This window comes from Stigmatopora argus, chromosome 20, assembly GCF_051989625.1.
Source record: "Stigmatopora argus isolate UIUO_Sarg chromosome 20, RoL_Sarg_1.0, whole genome shotgun sequence".
NCBI lineage: Eukaryota > Metazoa > Chordata > Actinopteri > Syngnathiformes > Syngnathidae > Stigmatopora > Stigmatopora argus.
Genome location: NC_135406.1, coordinates 5,696,132 through 5,713,787, shown reverse-complemented (window position 1 = coordinate 5,713,787; position 17,656 = coordinate 5,696,132). Strand labels below are relative to the sequence as shown.

The following is a 17,656-nucleotide window of genomic DNA, read 5'->3' as shown; positions in this document are numbered from 1 at the left end:
AAAGCCAATCATTTGGCTTCAACTTGAGGGCTTTGATACCAAGATGCCTCACACACACCCACGAAAAAGCTTTTAAAGTTTTTAAGAAAGCCTCAAACTGTTACCTGCATTTTCCTCATAATAGGGGTGGTCTTCTTGCATATTTTAAACCAAGCGATACTAATTTTATTCAAAATAAGACCCGTTACCATGGGCAACTCAAAGCACAGAACTGTAAAAACACAATTTTCAGGGGGGAAAATCACTTCCCAACTGCTTCAAACATAAAAATTAACGTTACGATAACACGCTGTAGGCTTATTTAACAAAAAAAAAGTACAATTATTGACCAAATACATCCATTTCATAAGCCCCACCCCCATAATACTACTATCAGGCGACGGGCCTGCATGAAAGCACACAATAGCTTAGCTTAGCTTCGATGCAAAGTTGCACCTGTTGTCTTTTTTTTTCTTCTTAGTTGTTTTTTTTTCTTACCAAAAACATATTTTAGATGAAGAAAATTCTTCTTGGAGAAAAAGGTGCTAAAAAATGGAGGGGAAATTATAATTGAGGTGATGATATTTGTTTATTTTACAAGTTATCAACTGTATGCTGTGATCCTGATCTGGGAAACATTAAAGACATTCATAGCCAGAATTCGCACCTGGAGTCTTTGTTGAAGCTAATATTCAAAAATATATAAATCCAACAATTAATAATTCATGACGTGTACTTATCCCCCCCAAAAGAATGAACTGACCAGTGGCGGAACAAAATAGAGCTTGACCAGGGGCAAGGAATCGAACTGGGCCCCCCAAAACCCCAAAAATAGAGATTATTTTACAAAATCAGCACCACAAAGCTCAACTTTATCATTTTTTTAAATCCATCAAATGGACATGAGGAATAATAAACAACTCAAAGCCTCATATTGGTTAAAAACATACAATTATGATTATCATTTTATACCAGTGGCGGGCCGTCAGGGTCTTCAAGGCCTTCTCTGCTGGCCTAAGAAATATCTGAATCATAAATTTTATTTTGTCCATCAATACTTATTATTCCAAATGGTCTGTTAGCTTCCTTTCATTGCTTTTCCCCCTGGTTGCACTGCTTCTAGATGTATGTTTTCATATTGAAGCATTGAACCAATCACCTTTCAGCCATTATTTGTTGCTAGGATCAGAAATCTGCCTCAAAGCCTTCACAATCAGTTCTGCGGGCTCTGTTGCAATAAACAAGATTGTTGCTTTTAACCAATCAGATTTCGAGTTGGCAACACCACAATGCTTTTTCGCAGGCATTGCCATTTTGCTGGCTGGGATACGTCATTGCTTTCACCAACTATTATTGGCTAGCTATAGAGAGTAGGCGGGCCAAAGCCATAGTGAGGCAGCCAGAGATCGCAAACTCCACCCACAATGGCAGACTTAGGAAAACAAATGCATTTGGTTGCAGATTTGCTCACAAAGCTATTTTCGAGACGGACTTTTCCAGAAAAAAATGGACATCATTGAGAAAGGGCGGTCAACTCCGAAGCTAGCAAGCCTGTTACAGCCGGGAAAAGGGTGTGTGCGCTAGTTTCAGTGCGCTAACTACAAAGAGCTACCAAACTGTATTTGGAGCAAGCTGCACAAGCAAATATATTTTTGTGTTGATTTAAAGCCATTTTTAAGACGGACTGTCAGAAACATGACAGGACAGGCTCGACTTTCAGCATTAGCTTCGATGGCGATAGAAAAGAAGGAGGATGGATATTGTGTACAGTTAAAAAGGATTTTTGCTGAGTAAAATATGGCTATACGTATTCCTAAATAATATTTAAATTGTATGAGGTTATTATTGATGATTTTTTATGTGTCGCAACTGTAGCTGCTGTAGAGGTTTTATAGCCATAAAATAGTTTTTGAGGGTTGGATTGATTCCGATAGCAGAAGGCGCTACCCCAAAATGCACGGACCGCCACTGTTTTATACAAACTATATGAATAAAGCAAGAAAAGAAATGGTTTATACATTTAACTGTTCATTAATAAAGCTGATGAAGAGATAAATATTTAATTGAAAACACTAAAGGATGGGCGGTTTTAAAAAAAGGACTTTTTGTGAAAATGGTTGACCACTAGGAGGCGCGATGCGTCATTTGTTTATATAAAAAAATCTAAATCAAAAGCCTTTATTGTCATTATACACAGCTGCTTATAGCGAAATTGGTGGTTTTACGCCGCAGTGTGTTTTCCCATTAAAAACAAAAGTAATATAAAAATATAAAATATACGTATATATATGTGCTGCTAAAGACAAATAAAAAAAATATAACAAATAAGTAATGAATATGTAGTCACAGAATGAATAAGGAAGTGCACAAATAATAACAAACAAACGAGCAGATAAGTAATCAATAAATAATACAATAAATAATATATAAATAATAAGTGATAAATAAATAAGTAGTCAACATGAGTAGAAGTCAGTTTTATTTTTAAAGGCAACGGAGAACATTTTTTACAAAAGTATTTCGTAAATAATCCATTTGTATTGGACATCTATAATCTCATTTCCATTCACAGCAAATGTATGTGAAATTTCCTTAAACCTCTGATAAAATGAATATATATTAATAAGATTATACTTGTTTTAATACATAAACATTATTTGGGATCATATTTAATGTGAACTTCTCCTTTAAAACATGAACGTGACTGTTCGATCCATTTCCGGTGTTACTCTTCAACTTCCGGGTCACCGGCTCAACCTGGAGCGTCTCTCCGAGAATGCTAATGTGCTAAGCTACCAGCAAAAAAAAAGATAATTTATCCTCAAATTATCCACCGCAGGTAAGAATTCGCGCTCGGGTTGGTTTAAAAATGTTTGTTGGGATGCAAAAAGCGTATTATGGGCTTTGTTTTCGGTTCCTTAATACGCTTTTCGTCGACGTCTTGTGGTGTTATGTGTCGCGTGAAATGAATAAATTGGGCCTTATGGGAACACATTTCCGTCCCAATGCAGTACTTCGTGGGGACATGACCGAACCCCGAAACCGTGGCATGTCGTCGGCCTCAGCCACGGCCACATTCGGGGCCGTGCCGTCTTCCGACGGCGCCCCCGGTACTGTCGACATCGACCCGGTGGAGTACACTCTCCGTAAGCGACTGCCCCGGAAACTCCCCAAAAGGCGAAATGACGTCTATGTCAATATGAAAACGGACTTCCGGGCTCAGCTCGCCCGCTGCCAGAAGCTGTTGGACGGCGGAGGTCACCGGGAGATCTTCGTGCACGGCCTGGGCCTGGCTATCAACCGGGCCATTAACATCGCCTTGCAGCTCCAGGCTAGCAGCCAGGGGGCGCTGCAGCTGGCCGCTAACACCTCTACGGTGGAGCTGGTGGACGACCTGGAGCCGGAAGACCCCGATGAGGCCGCGGAGCCCCTAACGCGCACGCGCAACAACTCGGCTATCCACATCAAGGTTTTTTACCCCAGCAGCCAATGACCGTAAACGGAAAAGCTTCCGTTTCACGGGCTTGAAAAGGATGGCAACATTTGATTGTATTTTCAGTTTGGCGCCACCAAGTGTTTCAAAATCGTTGTGAATTTTTGGGGAGTTTTTCAATATCTAGCAATTTCAGTATTTCTTTCTAAATAAGTGCTGAATCTAAATTTAAATGTGAAATTTAAACCCTGAACATGATTCCTAAATTTCAGTGTAAATTGAAAATTTAAATGCTAAAGCTAAATCCTGAATATCAATCATGAATTTCAATATAAACTGGAAATTTAAATGTTAAAGTTAAACCCTAAATAAGAATCCTAGATGTAATTGTTAAATCTAAATTTCAGTGCAAAATTCACATTTCAATGCTAAATCAAAATTTCTATGCAAAATTTCAATTTCTATGCGAAATTTCAATTTTAACACGAAATTTAAATTTCAACGCTAAATTTAAACCCTAAATATAAATCCCACATCTCAAATACATTTTTAGCTAATATGCAAATTCAAACGACTAATGGCCGGAAGTAACAAAATAAAAGCCACATTTAGATTTAGGCTTATCATCTCGAAATAAATATTGAAGTTGCAAAATATTGTAAATGTTATTAAAAAAAAGTGAATTCATTTTTTTACACCAGTTTTGAAACACTATGTGGCGCTAAATATGAAAAAAATGTTGCCATCTTTTTAACCTAGCGCCGCTTTATAAACTCCAAAATGTACTTTTTTGCCGTTTTTTGCACATCTTTGATGTTTTTCCTTTTTGGGTTTCATTTTTAATTTTTTCCCCTCCTACTAAACATACCCAAATATTTGCCAGTAAAAAGCTTGTCTAAGAACTGCAAATAAAATCAGTGTAAAACATCTTCATCTAAGTTTTATTTCACGTTACGTGCTGATTAGATTAGATTCAATTTAGATTAGATTAGAATTTTTTGGGAAAATTTCCTTGGTTGCACTAGCAAGACAGACACAGAAGACATTGTAGAACTAGGTAAAAAAAACTGGAGCCACACAGGTTGGCAGCCCTGGGCAATTATGGATTTATATATAATCACAGTGTGTACATATATAAAATTATATATGAATTTTTTATTTTTAACCATTTGTTGCTTTTTTTTGTTTTGTTTTTTTGGCAACAACTAGAAAATTTAGTCATTCATTTTGGGTGTTTTTACAAAGCACTCTATGGCCAAAATATTTTAATTTTATAATTATATAAAATATTTTTATATATAATCAGTGTACATATATATATAAAATTATATATATATATGTGTATATGTATATATATGTGTATGTATATGTGTATATATATATATATATATATATGTATATATGTATATATATATGTAGTATATATGTATATATGTATATATGTATATATATATATTATATATATATATATATATATATATATATATATATGTATTTATGTGTATATGTGTATGTATTTATGTGTATATGTGTATATGTGTATGTATGTATGTATATATATGTATATGTATGTATATATGTATGTATATATATGTATATGTATGTATATATGTATATATATATATATATATATATATATATGTATGTATATGTATATATATATATATATATATATATATATGTATATATGTATATATGTGTATATATATATATATATACTGTAGGGCCAGAATATTTTAATTATAAAAAATATTTTTATATTCATCAGATGTGCCTGTTCCGTGCTGATTGCAAAAAGAATTATGGATTTATATATAATCAGTGTGTACATATAAAATTATATATGTATATATATATATATTTTATTTTGAACCATTTTTTGCTTGTTTTTTTTTGTTTTTTGGCAACAACTGGAAAATTAATCATTCATTTTGGGTGTTTTTACAAAGCACTCTATGGCCCAAATATTTTAATTTTATAAAATATTTTTATCTTCATCAGATGTGCCTGTGCTGTGCTGATTGCAAAAAGAAAAAAGAAAAAACACTGCTTGTTTTTATCATTTCTTTATCCAAGAATAATGTTTTGTATTTAAATAGTAACTTATACAGTGATTGGACTCTTAGTGTGAAAACAGGAAAAGGAGATCATGTGCAAATAAAGTGAGGAAAACAAGGAAGAAAAATCGGAATAATTCAGACTCCGTTTTGGTTGGAATGACGCCGATTCCGGACAGATGGCTTTCCCGCTCACCCGCGTTCGTTTCCAGGATGTTTTTGTTTGGATTGTTGTTCGGGGTGAGATGGTGACGGAGCACTTTCCAAATTCCCACGTCCTCCGAATTCACTTGAGTCAAACCAGGAACATTCACAAAAACAAAAGCGAAAAAGTAGAAAATCCATATAAATAGCGATTCCACAACGTTTACAAAAATAGGCAAAATGGCCGCCGAGTCAAAAGGCCTCATTTTGCTTTTTCAGCCTTAATTTGGTCAGTTTTCATCCAGGAGAGCATTTCAAGGTGCATTCGCTGAACATCGTAAAAAAAAAATGGGCGTGGCTTTGTGCTGGAGTGGGAAAACTGGGCCAATCAGCTGACGTCTTGCTGGCAGGCTGGCGCATCTGTGAGAAGGAGGCGCACTTTGCCTCGCAAAAAGTTGATGTGCACCTGGAGCAGGTCGGCCGCCGTGGACGCCCGCCATGTGCTTTCCGGGCCTGCTGTGCCGTCTGGGGGCGGGGCTTCCTAAAGGATGGAGACAGAGGTATGATTGGATGACACAGTAGGTAGGAAATTGGTCCTACTACTTCATCCAGTGGATCTATAACACGGACATGATCTGTGCTGGATCGGTTGGAACAAAAACCAGCGGCCCTCGAGGACTGGTTAGTCTGCCCCTGATCTAGTGGATCTATAACATAAACCACCACTACTACTACTACTGGTTGATCTTGTTGATGTCTAATACAACCGACTATTACTACTACAGGTCATTTAGTTGATGTATAATACAAACTTCTACTACTATTACTATCACTACAGCTTCATCAAGTGGATCTATAACAAACCACTACTTCATGTATAACACAACCCCCTATTACTACTACTGCAGCTCCATCTGATACAACCTACTACTACTACCACTACAGCTCCATCTAATACATCCTACTACCACAGCTCCATCTGATACAACCTCCTCCTCCTACTACAGCTCCATCTAATACAACCTCCTACTACTACATCTCCATCTAATATAACCTCCTCCTCCTACTACTACTACAGCTCCATCTAATACAACCTCGTCCTACTACTACTACAGCTCCATCTAATACAACCTCCTACTACTACTACAGCTCCATCTAATACAACCTCCTCCTACTACTACTACAGCTCCATCTAATACAACCACCTCCTCCTCCTCCTCCTCCTCCTACTACTACAGCTCCATCTAGCACAACCTACTACTACTACAGCTCCATCTGATACAACCTACTACTACTACAGCTCCATCTAGTACAACCTACTACTACAGCTCCATCTAATACAACCTACTACTACAGCGCCATCTAATACAACCTACTACTACAGCTCCATCTAATACAACCTACTACTACAGCTCCATCTAATACAACCTACTACTACAGCTCCATCTAATACAACCTACTACTACAGCTCCATCTAATACAACCTACTACTACAGCTCCATCTAATACAACCTACTACTACAGCTCCATCTAATACAACCTACTACTACAGCTCCATCTAATACAACCTACTACTACAGCTCCATCTAATACAACCTACTACTACTACAGCTCCATCTAATACAACCTACTACTACTACAGCTCCATCTAGTACAACCTACTACTACTACAGCTCCATCTAGTACAACCTACTACTACTACAGCTCCATCTAGTACAACCTACTACTACTACAGCTCCATCTAGTACAACCTACTACTACTACAGCTCCATCTAATACAACCTCCTCCTCCTACTACTACTACTACAGCTCCATCTAATACAACCTACTACTACTACAGCTCCATCTAATACAACCTACTACTACTACAGCTCCATCTAATACAACCTCCTACTACTACAGCTCCATCTAATACAACCTCCTCCTCCTACTACTACTACTACAACTCCATCTAATACTACCTCCTCCTACTACTGCTACAGCTCCATCTAATACAACCTCCTACTACTACTACTACAGCTCCATCTAATACAACCTCCTCCTACCCCATACTACTATTACTACAACTACAGCTCCATCTTGTGGATCAAAACTCAAACTACTACAGGTCATCTAGTTTATGTATAATACAAACCACTACTACTATTACTTCTAGTACAGCTCCAATCAAGTGGATCAATAACACAAACCACTATTTCTACTGCAGGTCCATCTATTTCATGTATAACACAACCCCCTACTACTACTACTACTACTAATACTGCTACTACAGCTCTATCTATTGGATCTATAACACAAACCACTACTACTACTACAGGTCTATCTAATTGATGTATAATACAACCCCCTACCACTACAGCTCTATCTTGTGAATCGATAAATCCTCACCACTACTACTATTATAACAGTTCCATCTAGCAGATCTATAACACAAACCACTACTACTACAGCTCCATCTCGACAATTGACCTACGCTCCAACTGCCTTTTTTGTCTAACACTAGGGGGAGCTCTTTTCCTGCTGCTGTTAAAAATACATGTGCTATCAGTGTTTAGCAATTCTATCATGTGGGAGAAGACCTTTATTGGAAATGTTAGTGCGTATGTGTGGGGGAATTTTGAAGGGGTCCCTGACGTAGACCCAGTCCTGTGTTTGGTGCTTTCCTCGTACGGACCACGTTTTGTTGATCCCCTGGGGCGCAGTCACGCTGAAGTCAAAAAAAGCCCTGTCCAACTTTTTCCCACAAAGCAGGCGTTTGTCCAGAATGAGCACAAATGAGAACAAACCCCGATTACGAAAAGTGTCTCAAAAACTGAAAGCAAAAACAACCCTAAAATGTCCCGCCAGTGGATTTCAGCCAATGAAAATTGTGGTCTCACTTTTTTGGGTGCACAGTTAAAACAATATTTAGCAACGGTAATATTTATTTCTAAATCATAAGAGGGAAATTTCAAATGTTAAATGTAAAACCTGAATGCAAATCCTAATTTTAAATGTAAAATCTTATCACTGAATCTAAATGTTTCAATGAAAACCCTAAATTGAAATCCTATTTTTAAATGTTAAATCAAAATCCTCCATAGGGCTTTTATTTTGTTATTTCCAGGCATGGGTCATTTGCATATTAGCTAAACATTTAGTTGAGATTTCCGATTCTGATGAAGGATTCTGATATAGGATTTTGATATTGGATTTCGATTTTGTATTATGATTTCAGATTAGGATTTCAGATTACGATTTAGGATTCTTATTTAGGATTCAGGATTTTGATTTAGAATTTTTTTTAATTTAGAATTCTGATTAATATTTAGGATTTCGATTCATATTTAGGATTTAGATTTTTTATCTTTATTTAGATTTTTTATTTTGATTTAGGATTTAAATTGTTGATTTTGATTTAGGATTAAGATTTTTGATTTTGATTTACGATTCTGATTCATATGTAGGATTCTGGTTCATATTTAGGATTTCAATTCATTTTTAGGATTTAAATTCATATTGAGGATTTAGATTTAGATTTTTGATTTTGATTTAGGATTCTGATTCATATTTAGGATTCTGATTCATATTTAGGATTCCGATTCATATTTAGGATTTAGATTTTTTATTTTAATTTAGGATTGTGATTCATATTAAGGATTTTGATTCACGTTTAGATTTCGATTCACGTTTAGGATTTTGATTCACGTTTAGGATTTCGATTCACGTTAAGGATTTCGATTCACGTTTAGGATTTCGATTCACGTTTAGGATTTCGATTCACGTTTAGGATTTCGATTCACGTTTAGGATTTCGATTCACGTTTAGGATTTTGATTCACATTTAGGATTTTGATTTAGGATTTAGATTTTGGGTCTAGAAATAACATTTCAATTTACCACTTACATTTATGGAATATGGAAATATTGTTGTAAATGTGCCCCAAAAAGTGACTCTAAAATATTCACACCAGATTTGAAACAAACGACGCCCCAAACACGTTGGCTTTTGTTTTGAAAACACTAAACCTAAAAGTCACTTCATATCGATTCCCCCCGACCTGTTTTCGGAACAACCCTCTTTCCACCACATTGTCATCTGCTCAAACCAGCTTGGGGCGACTTCTCCCAAAAACCGAACGTCAAACAAGTCCACCTTTTCTCCAAGGGGCGTCCCCCAACTCACCGGAATGTTCAGCCGGTGTAGCACGGCGTTGATGCTGGGCACGCTCCTCACCAGGTTGTCAACGTGACTGTGCAACGCCACGTTGGTGACCGAGCTGCGCAGCAAACTCAGGGCGTGCTGAAGAAGTCCCAAGCCACCCTGGACTTCCTGGGCTTTCTCCAAGTCCTGGATCCAAAAATTCCCACAACCATCACACGTATGTAACGCGACCAGAACCCCAGAATGTTCACGTCACTCTTACATTTTTGTTCTCCCAGGCGGCGTCGACTCTGGTTTGGGGGACGCTGACGGACTGGGACAGGGTGCATCCATCCCGGCATGACTTGGACATGGCGTCGTTGGCGTCTTGCGCTTCCTTGATGAAATGGTTCAGGACCCTCAGGTCACAGATGGGCCTCAGCGGGGATGGAAGGCTTGGGCAGGTCCACTCCAACACCATCAACAGCAAGGCAAGTAGTCCTGGAAGCAAGTATCATATTAGCCCGAATATAAGACGACTCCCTCTTTTTCAAGACCCAAGTTTGAAAAAAGACTTTTTAAACACCAAATTTAATTTCTATCCACCAAATAATGACAGTATACATCTGAAAAAAATGATTCTAACACTAAATTCCAGGGTAAAAATATGTTATTCTGCCTCATTTAAATCATACAAAAATGTCTAACACACCTTAACATGTAAACATTTAAATATCTAAACTAAAATGCAATCATTTTTAAATGAATGGCTTCTAGTTTTGGAAATTTCAATCAACTCATTTACGACAAAATTGCAATAACCGCATTCGCTTTAAAGATATCTGGCGCCATCTAGCCTTGTAAATGGGTATAACGTCTAGAGCCCGAATTTAAAACGACTGTTTTTCAGTCTTATTTTTACTGAAAAAAAACATCGTCTTATATTCGGGCCAATTCGGCATTTTGTTTGCCACTCGTGCGGAATGTTTGCGTATATTCTTTATCGTCTGCAAAGAACAGCTAATATTTAACGGCTAGTGCAGCACAATGGTATTTTAATTCATTCATTTTGGAAACCGCTTATCCTCACAATGGACACGGGGGGGTGCTGGAGCCTATCCCAGCTGACTTCAGGCACCCTACATTTTTTATTTGATCAGAAATATATATAGGGACCAGTTTTTGGGATAAAAAATAAATAAAAATTGGCTTTTGGTTGCAAACTACAAAAAAAGTGCGATTTATAGTCCGGGAAATACTGTATTTTTTGGGAAAACATATGATTATATTTTTATTTTTATTATTATATTGTATTTATTGACGTGTCCAATTTTTCTGGATGTTCTAAAATAAAATTCCCCCAAAATGCGACTTATACTCCAGTTAGTTTTATTGTGCATTTTTGGCTAGTGCGGATTATCGTCTGAAAAATATGGTAATAAGCTAATTTTGCCAAAATATATATATATATATATAGTGTATAATTGTTTCTACATTGATTTAAGTCAGACAAATAACAGAAAAAAATAGAACAGGACAACAGAAGGTGTATCTTAAGTGTTTTCATGTACAGGGGCGGAGCTTGAGGGGTGTTGAAATTATCCACTGCACCATCGGGTGGAGCCAAAATGATAAAATCCGACTTCCCATAAAATGTTTGAAGTTACAAAATCCACCGGAAAAGTAAATGCATTTCCTTATCCGTTATTTTATTTTGAAAATATTGTCACGGATGCATTGATTCTCACTTTAGAACATCGCTACCCTCTACTGAGCTCTCATTGGCTCTCTCACAACAACCACTATCCACGTTTCATGATTCTCTTTTACATACCTGTCCACCTGGGCTAAATGCTCCCCTTATTAATGATTGCAATTCCCATTATTAAGCGATTAAAAACCATACAAATGCAACGCACCACATTTTCACACACATAGGACACACGTAAAAGTATAAAATGTACTACAAAGTGGACTGCTTTCGGCCATGGCAGAACGGGCTCTTGTCGCCATCTGGCGGAAAAACATGGGTATCACATTTCCCATTATAATGGCTCCGGAATGAACTATTTCAGTGGCGCAGGACACATTTTCATACGCTTTATTCATTTTAAGACATGAATAAATAATTTACTTATCATTTTCCCTCATTTTTATGTTTCCTCACATCTTTTATACAAAATTGGGACACTTTGACCAATTTTAAAGTGTTTTGTTGGTAGTTGTGTGAGGACTGTGAAACAAATGAGAGAATTTACATATAAAGTGCACTTCTACTTACAACATTTTCAATAATTTATTTTAAGACATTAATAAATCATTTCCTTATTTTCTCTCATTTTTATGTTTCTCAGATCTTTTCACACAAAATTGGAACCAATTTTAAAGGGTTTAGTTGGTAGTTGTGTGAGGACCGTGAAACAAATGAGAGAATTTACATATATAGTGCACCTCTACTTACAAAATTTTCAATTATTTGCAATTATTTATTTTAAGACATTAATAAATCGTTTCTTTATCATTTTCTCTCATTTTTGTGTTTCTCAGATCTTTTCACACAAAATTGGAACCAATTTTAAAGGGTTTAGTTGGTAGTTGTGTGAGGACCGTGAAACAAATGAGAGAATTTACATATAAAGTGCACCTCTACTTACAAAATTTTCAATTATTGGCAATTTTTTTAAGACATTAATAAATCATTTCCTTATAATTTTCTCTCATTTTTATGTTTCTCAGATCTTTTCATACAAAATTGGAACCAAATTTAAAGGGTTTTGAGAGAATTTACATATAAAGTGCACCTACTTACAAAATTTTCAATTATTTGCAATTATTTATTTTAAGACATTAATAAATCATTTCCTTATTTTCTCTCATTTTTATGTTTCTCAGATGTTTTCATACAAAATTGAAAACAATTTTAAAGGGTTTTGAGAGAATTTACATATAAAGTACACCTCTACTTACGAAATTTTCAAGTTACGAAAAAAGTTCTGGAAACATTTCATAAGTAGAGGTATGACTGTATATTTGTATGATTTTTACACCATTTTTTACACTTTTACTGCATATAAATATTGGCCTCAACTCAGTACTAAGAATCCGTATCGGTCCTGATAACCCCGTATAGGTTTATTTGATAAGGACAATGTTGATGTTAATCTGGGGCCGGTTCGCCGGGGGTGCATGGTATAAGTGAGCAGGTCTATTGTTGTGTTGTCATGTGGGCACGCCGCCCTGAATACACTCTTTCACTGCAGCTTGAGTGTGACGCAAGGCAGGACGGTTCAATGGATCATCAGACGAAGGTTTGATGAAGTTATACAAACTGGCAGTACCGATTACCTCGAACTTTATTTTTAAATTCTGATCTTTTCCCGAAAACTCGAGAGGTTCTTGATGGCAATTTCAAAACAGAACGTTCTCCAATTTTTTACGAGATTCTCTTTAATGATGATATAATAACAATTACCAATATCCAAGAAAAAACGGACCATTTTAGATATAATATTTAGATATTTTTTTCTTATAAATTGATTAAAATAACTGGATTAAAAGCCCTGAATATTCAGTTTTTTATAGATTTAAAACAATGTTTATTTTAGCTTTTAAAAAATATTTTTTTAGATTTTACAAAATGATTTTTGAACTAAAAACAGAAAAAATGGATTAAAATTATTGATTTAAAAGGGGAAAATCTGGAAATTTAATATACATCTATACTCTTCATTTTAATTTGATCCTAAAACAGAAAGTCGGCACATGATTTACTTTCCTGGGCCACACAAAATGATGCAGCGGCCCAGATTTGGCCCCCGGGCCGCCACTTTGACACGTGCTGTAATTAATCATATTTATCTCAACCCTAGTTTTTTTTATTTTATTTTCGCGAAGCAGCTGTACTGTGAATTTCAAGCTTCCAGCCAAGGTTAATGAATCAAAATCGCCAGCAGGGGGCAGCATTGTGCCATTTCACATGTGATCAGCTCATTTGCAGCCGCGTTTTTAAAAATAAATCTGGACAAAATGGTTAGGATTTGAAGATAAAGCATTTTTTCCCGCGACAAAATGATTTTAATGGAAATATTCTTGCTCATTTAGCGTTTAAAATGAAAATAGCATTTGATCATCTTATTAAAATATTTCTTTTTCCAAAAAAATGACAAAAGTTGCACTTGATAACCTGAAATCTTTTGACTAAAATCAATTTTTGGAGTCAACAGTCATTTGAAAAATGGATGCAAAAGTTTGAGGCCTCTTTAAAGTTAGTATATTCATATTTAATTGAACATTATTATTATAATGTGACTTTAATCCTGTAAATTTACAATATATGACTTTCTTCTTCTAATCCAAATTTAATCTGCTAATATATTCTTTGTTACATGTATTAAATTACACATTAAAATACACAGCGCTAACGAAGATTAGCATCGATTTAAAGGTGCTACGAAATAAAACCTATGACAAATGACTTTAAAATGCTAACTGAGCGTATGCTACATGGTAACATCCATTCAAACGAGTCTGAGAAACGGCTTGTTAATGGAATTCGATGCTAATTTGTCTGCTATTCTCTGCTAGCATGCTATAAATAGCCTTTCTATTCTGTTGCTGTCAATCTGTCAACGTACGCTAGCTAGCTCAGCGCCAGAAAGCTAGAAATGCTCATGAATCCTAGTTATTTTGTAGATTTTAGCAGTCTGCTAGCATACTATTTGATGTTATGTGAACATTCTGTTATGTGCTAAGCTAGCCGTGTTAAAAATGCTAAACGTGACATCAGAAGCAGATTTCCCTGAAGCATTTTTGGAAAGAAAAAATGAAAAAAAAAATTATACATGCTAAATTACAATATTATAGTCATTTTTATTCGACATGCTAATTCAGCACGGTTATATCAAACATTGATTATAAAAAAAACAAAAACATTCCCATGTGACAGTCGTCATCTCACTTTCTAATATACTGTCAATGTAACTTTTAATTAGCATATTCGCTAACTCCACACAGCATTGGAAACTGGGTTAGCAATATTAGCGTAGCATGACACTTAAAAGTCATTCTTAATGAATGATGAATTCATTGTACGTATACTGCTGGTCTGTCAAACCAATTCCACAAAGGTCAAGTGGGTGTGTCTTCCCCCCCTGAGCAATCAAGGTTCGGGTCCAATGAAATGCCGCTTGACCCTCTCTGGAATTGGTTTGACACCCGTGGCCTGGCGGTGCAAATCATTAGCCTCCTTCGCAAACACAAGCGTGTGACGCCACTGTGAGGATTAACTTTGACCTCTGCCCCCCCACCCCCGCCGCTGCCTACGTGAGAATGTGCGGACCCTGCATTATCACCTCGTCGCGGCGGGGGATTTGCTCGCCGTAATGATGACCACCCAGACGTAAATTCATCCCAAACGGACGGTTAAAATACAAATAAACCCAGAAAAGCAGTCTGGGGTGGTCACAAAAATGTATAAGGGGCTTAAGAATGACCCTTGAGGGACTCCGGCACCCCAGATTTTCTCAAGACTTTCAGACTACCGCAAAAAACCTGACTTTCCAAGCATAGCATTTCACCTCAACGCCAAACTAAAAGCTATTTAAAACATCAATTTAAGGCTAGTTTGTACTCGATTGTACTCATCACATTTTGAAATGAATTGATTACTGCATCAACACCTGTGAAATATGATGTTGGAGTAATCATTATTATAAATGTGACATACTTGATATTCAATGAAATAATAAAGTCATTCATTCAAACACTTATTTACTGATCTAAGCACCATGGGAAGTTTTTTTATGTTTTTTTTTTTTAATCCAACAACAATCCTAATCAGTAACCATCAAAACCCCCTCCCCACCCTGCGCGACCCCCAAAATTCCACCCCCAGGTCACGTTCGGAATACCCAACCAATCAATGTCATTGAAATTCCAGCCAATTTCCAAACCGAGTCATCCAAACGAGTTGAATTTAGCACCATGGGAAGTTTTTTTAATGTTTTTTTTTTTAATCCAACAACAATCCTAATCAGTAATCATCAAAACCCCCTCCCCACCCTGCGCGACCCCCGAAATTCCACCCCCAGGTCACGTTCGGAATACCCAACCAATCAATGTCATTGAAATTCCAGCCAATTTCCAAACCGAGTCATCCAAACGAGTTGAACTTTTACCACGCGTGGTCTCCAACACCCCCTCCACCCCCCACCAACAATGTCAATACAACCCCCCCACCCCCCCGCCCCCCGATTCGAGTCAGCACATGACTCAGCAGAACAACCTCGATCCGCTTCTTACCTCTACCGGCGTTCTGCAACATTCGCACACGGCTGCCTCATCTTTCAAGAACATGGCATCCGGCAAGCCGGCCCCCCACCCTCCAGATCGCCCACCCCCCCGGCAGCCCCGTGAAAAACCTGGATATTTAGGCCGAGATCCTGTCCCTCCCCCCCAGACTTGTGCATCACTGCTCGGCTTTGGGCGAAATGTTTTTTTTTTATCTGCCTCGCTAAATGTACGCAGGGGGGAGTGAAGGGGTGGGGTGGGGGTGGTCTTTGCGAGAGTTGTGGGGGGGCAATCAAAGTCCTTACTCACCAGGAAAGTCCATGGCGGTGTCCGCATTGCTGTCAAGACGTTAATTGGAAACTTGATTAATCGGACCCTTTTTATTACCGGTAATCAATACACAAGGGGATGCGGGTGTATTGTCCCCCCGTCGAGCGTCCCACTAAGCCCCCCAAAAAGTGTTTTATCTCTTTGTTATCAAAATGAAGGAGTCCCGAAAGGTAAATAGTGGCGCGGAGGAAAACGTGTGCAGACTTCCCATCCATTGTTTTAGATACTTTCCATTTGTTTTTTTGTTTTTTTTGAGAATGAGTACTAAATGCTAATTTGGTGGCGTGCTAACTGGGGGGTGGCGTTGCAGGTGTGCGGCGCCGTTTGGGGGTAAAGTTGCGCTGGGTTGAAAAGAAGGGGAGGGTTTTTTTCAGGTTTAGCGCCACACGGTGTTGGGAAATGGGGTAGAAATTTTAAAGGTAGTTTGGGGGGCATCTTTACAACAATATTTAGCATCTTTGTTTCTAAATAAAAATGGCTAAATGTAGCTTAAATGTGTCAACAAAATATTTAGCTAATATGCTAATTCAAACAACAATATTTAGCAACTTCAATCTTTGTTTCTAAATAAGGATGGCTAAATATATCATATCAACTAAATATGTAGCTAATATGCTAATTCAAAAGACCGGAAGTAACAAAATAAAACCATTTTTTTTGCTAATTCAATCTTTGTTTCTACATAAGAATAGTTAAATATATCTTAAATGTCTCAACAACATATTTAGCTAATATGCTAATTCAAACAACCCAAAAAAACAAAATAAAACAACTATTTTTAGCAACTTCAATCTTTGTTTCGGAATAAAAATGGCTAAATATATCTTAAATGTGTAAATAAAACATTTAGCTAATATGCTAATTCAAAAAACAATATTTAGCAACTTCAATCTTTGTTTCTAAAATAAGAATGGCGAAATATATCTGAAGTGTCAGCAAAATATTTAGCTAATATGCTAATTCAAACAACCAGAAATGTCAAAACAAAACAACATTTTCGCAAATTCAATCTTTGTTTCTAAATAAAAATGGCTAAATTTATCTTAAATGTGGCAATAAAATATTTAGCTAATATGCTAATTCAAACAACCCCAAAAAACAAAATAAAACAAACATTTTTAGCAACTTCAATCTTTTTTTCAAAATAAAAATGGCTAAATTTATCTTAAATGTGGCAATAAAATATTTAGCTAATATGCTAATTCAAACAACCCCAAAAAACAAAATAAAACAAACATTTTTAGCAACTTCAATCTTTTTTTCAAAATAAAAATGGCTAAATTTATCTTAAATGTGGCAATAA

At 36.5% G+C, this 17,656-nt stretch overlaps 2 protein-coding genes across 3 annotated transcripts; one reads left to right on the top strand and one right to left on the bottom strand.

Annotated features, from left to right (window-relative positions):
• The first annotated feature begins 2,681 nt into the window (after nt 1-2,681).
• pop7 (POP7 homolog, ribonuclease P/MRP subunit) lies at nt 2,682-3,921 on the top strand. Its single transcript, XM_077588895.1, has 2 exons — nt 2,682-2,818; nt 2,991-3,921. The coding sequence occupies exon 2, from the start codon at nt 3,005-3,007 to the stop codon at nt 3,470-3,472; it is 468 nt and encodes a 155-aa protein (XP_077445021.1). The 5' UTR covers nt 2,682-2,818; nt 2,991-3,004; the 3' UTR covers nt 3,473-3,921.
• A 1,595-nt stretch (nt 3,922-5,516) lies between these two features.
• epoa (erythropoietin a) lies at nt 5,517-16,360 on the bottom strand. 2 transcript variants are annotated; one of them, XM_077588887.1, is made up of 4 exons: nt 16,333-16,360; nt 10,019-10,236; nt 9,778-9,942; nt 5,517-6,154 (listed from the first exon to the last, which is right to left on the bottom strand). In XM_077588887.1, the coding sequence occupies exons 1-4, from the start codon at nt 16,343-16,345 to the stop codon at nt 6,002-6,004; spliced, it is 549 nt and encodes a 182-aa protein (XP_077445013.1). In that variant the 5' UTR covers nt 16,346-16,360; the 3' UTR covers nt 5,517-6,001. The 2 variants fall into 2 exon arrangements, with proteins under 2 accessions (XP_077445013.1, XP_077445012.1); XM_077588886.1 differs by lacking the exon at nt 16,333-16,360 and adding an exon at nt 16,036-16,102.
• Nucleotides 16,361-17,656: the final 1,296 nt, after the last annotated feature.

What these genes read in the sequence shown, in the direction of transcription:
- epoa (XM_077588886.1), bottom strand. Translation starts at nt 16,057, where the DNA reads ATGTTGCAGAACGCCGGTAGAG. An exon ending in GTTGCAGAACGCCGGTAGAG is followed by an intron (nt 10,237 to 16,035) that starts GTAAGAAGCGGA and finishes ACTTGCTTCCAG; the next exon opens with GACTACTTGCCTTGCTGTTG. An exon ending in TACACCGGCTGAACATTCCG is followed by an intron (nt 6,155 to 9,777) that starts GTGAGTTGGGGG and finishes TCCATCCTTTAG; the next exon opens with GAAGCCCCGCCCCCAGACGG.
- pop7 (XM_077588895.1), top strand. Translation starts at nt 3,005, where the DNA reads ATGACCGAACCCCGAAACCGTGGCATGTCGTCGGCCTCAGCCACGGCC.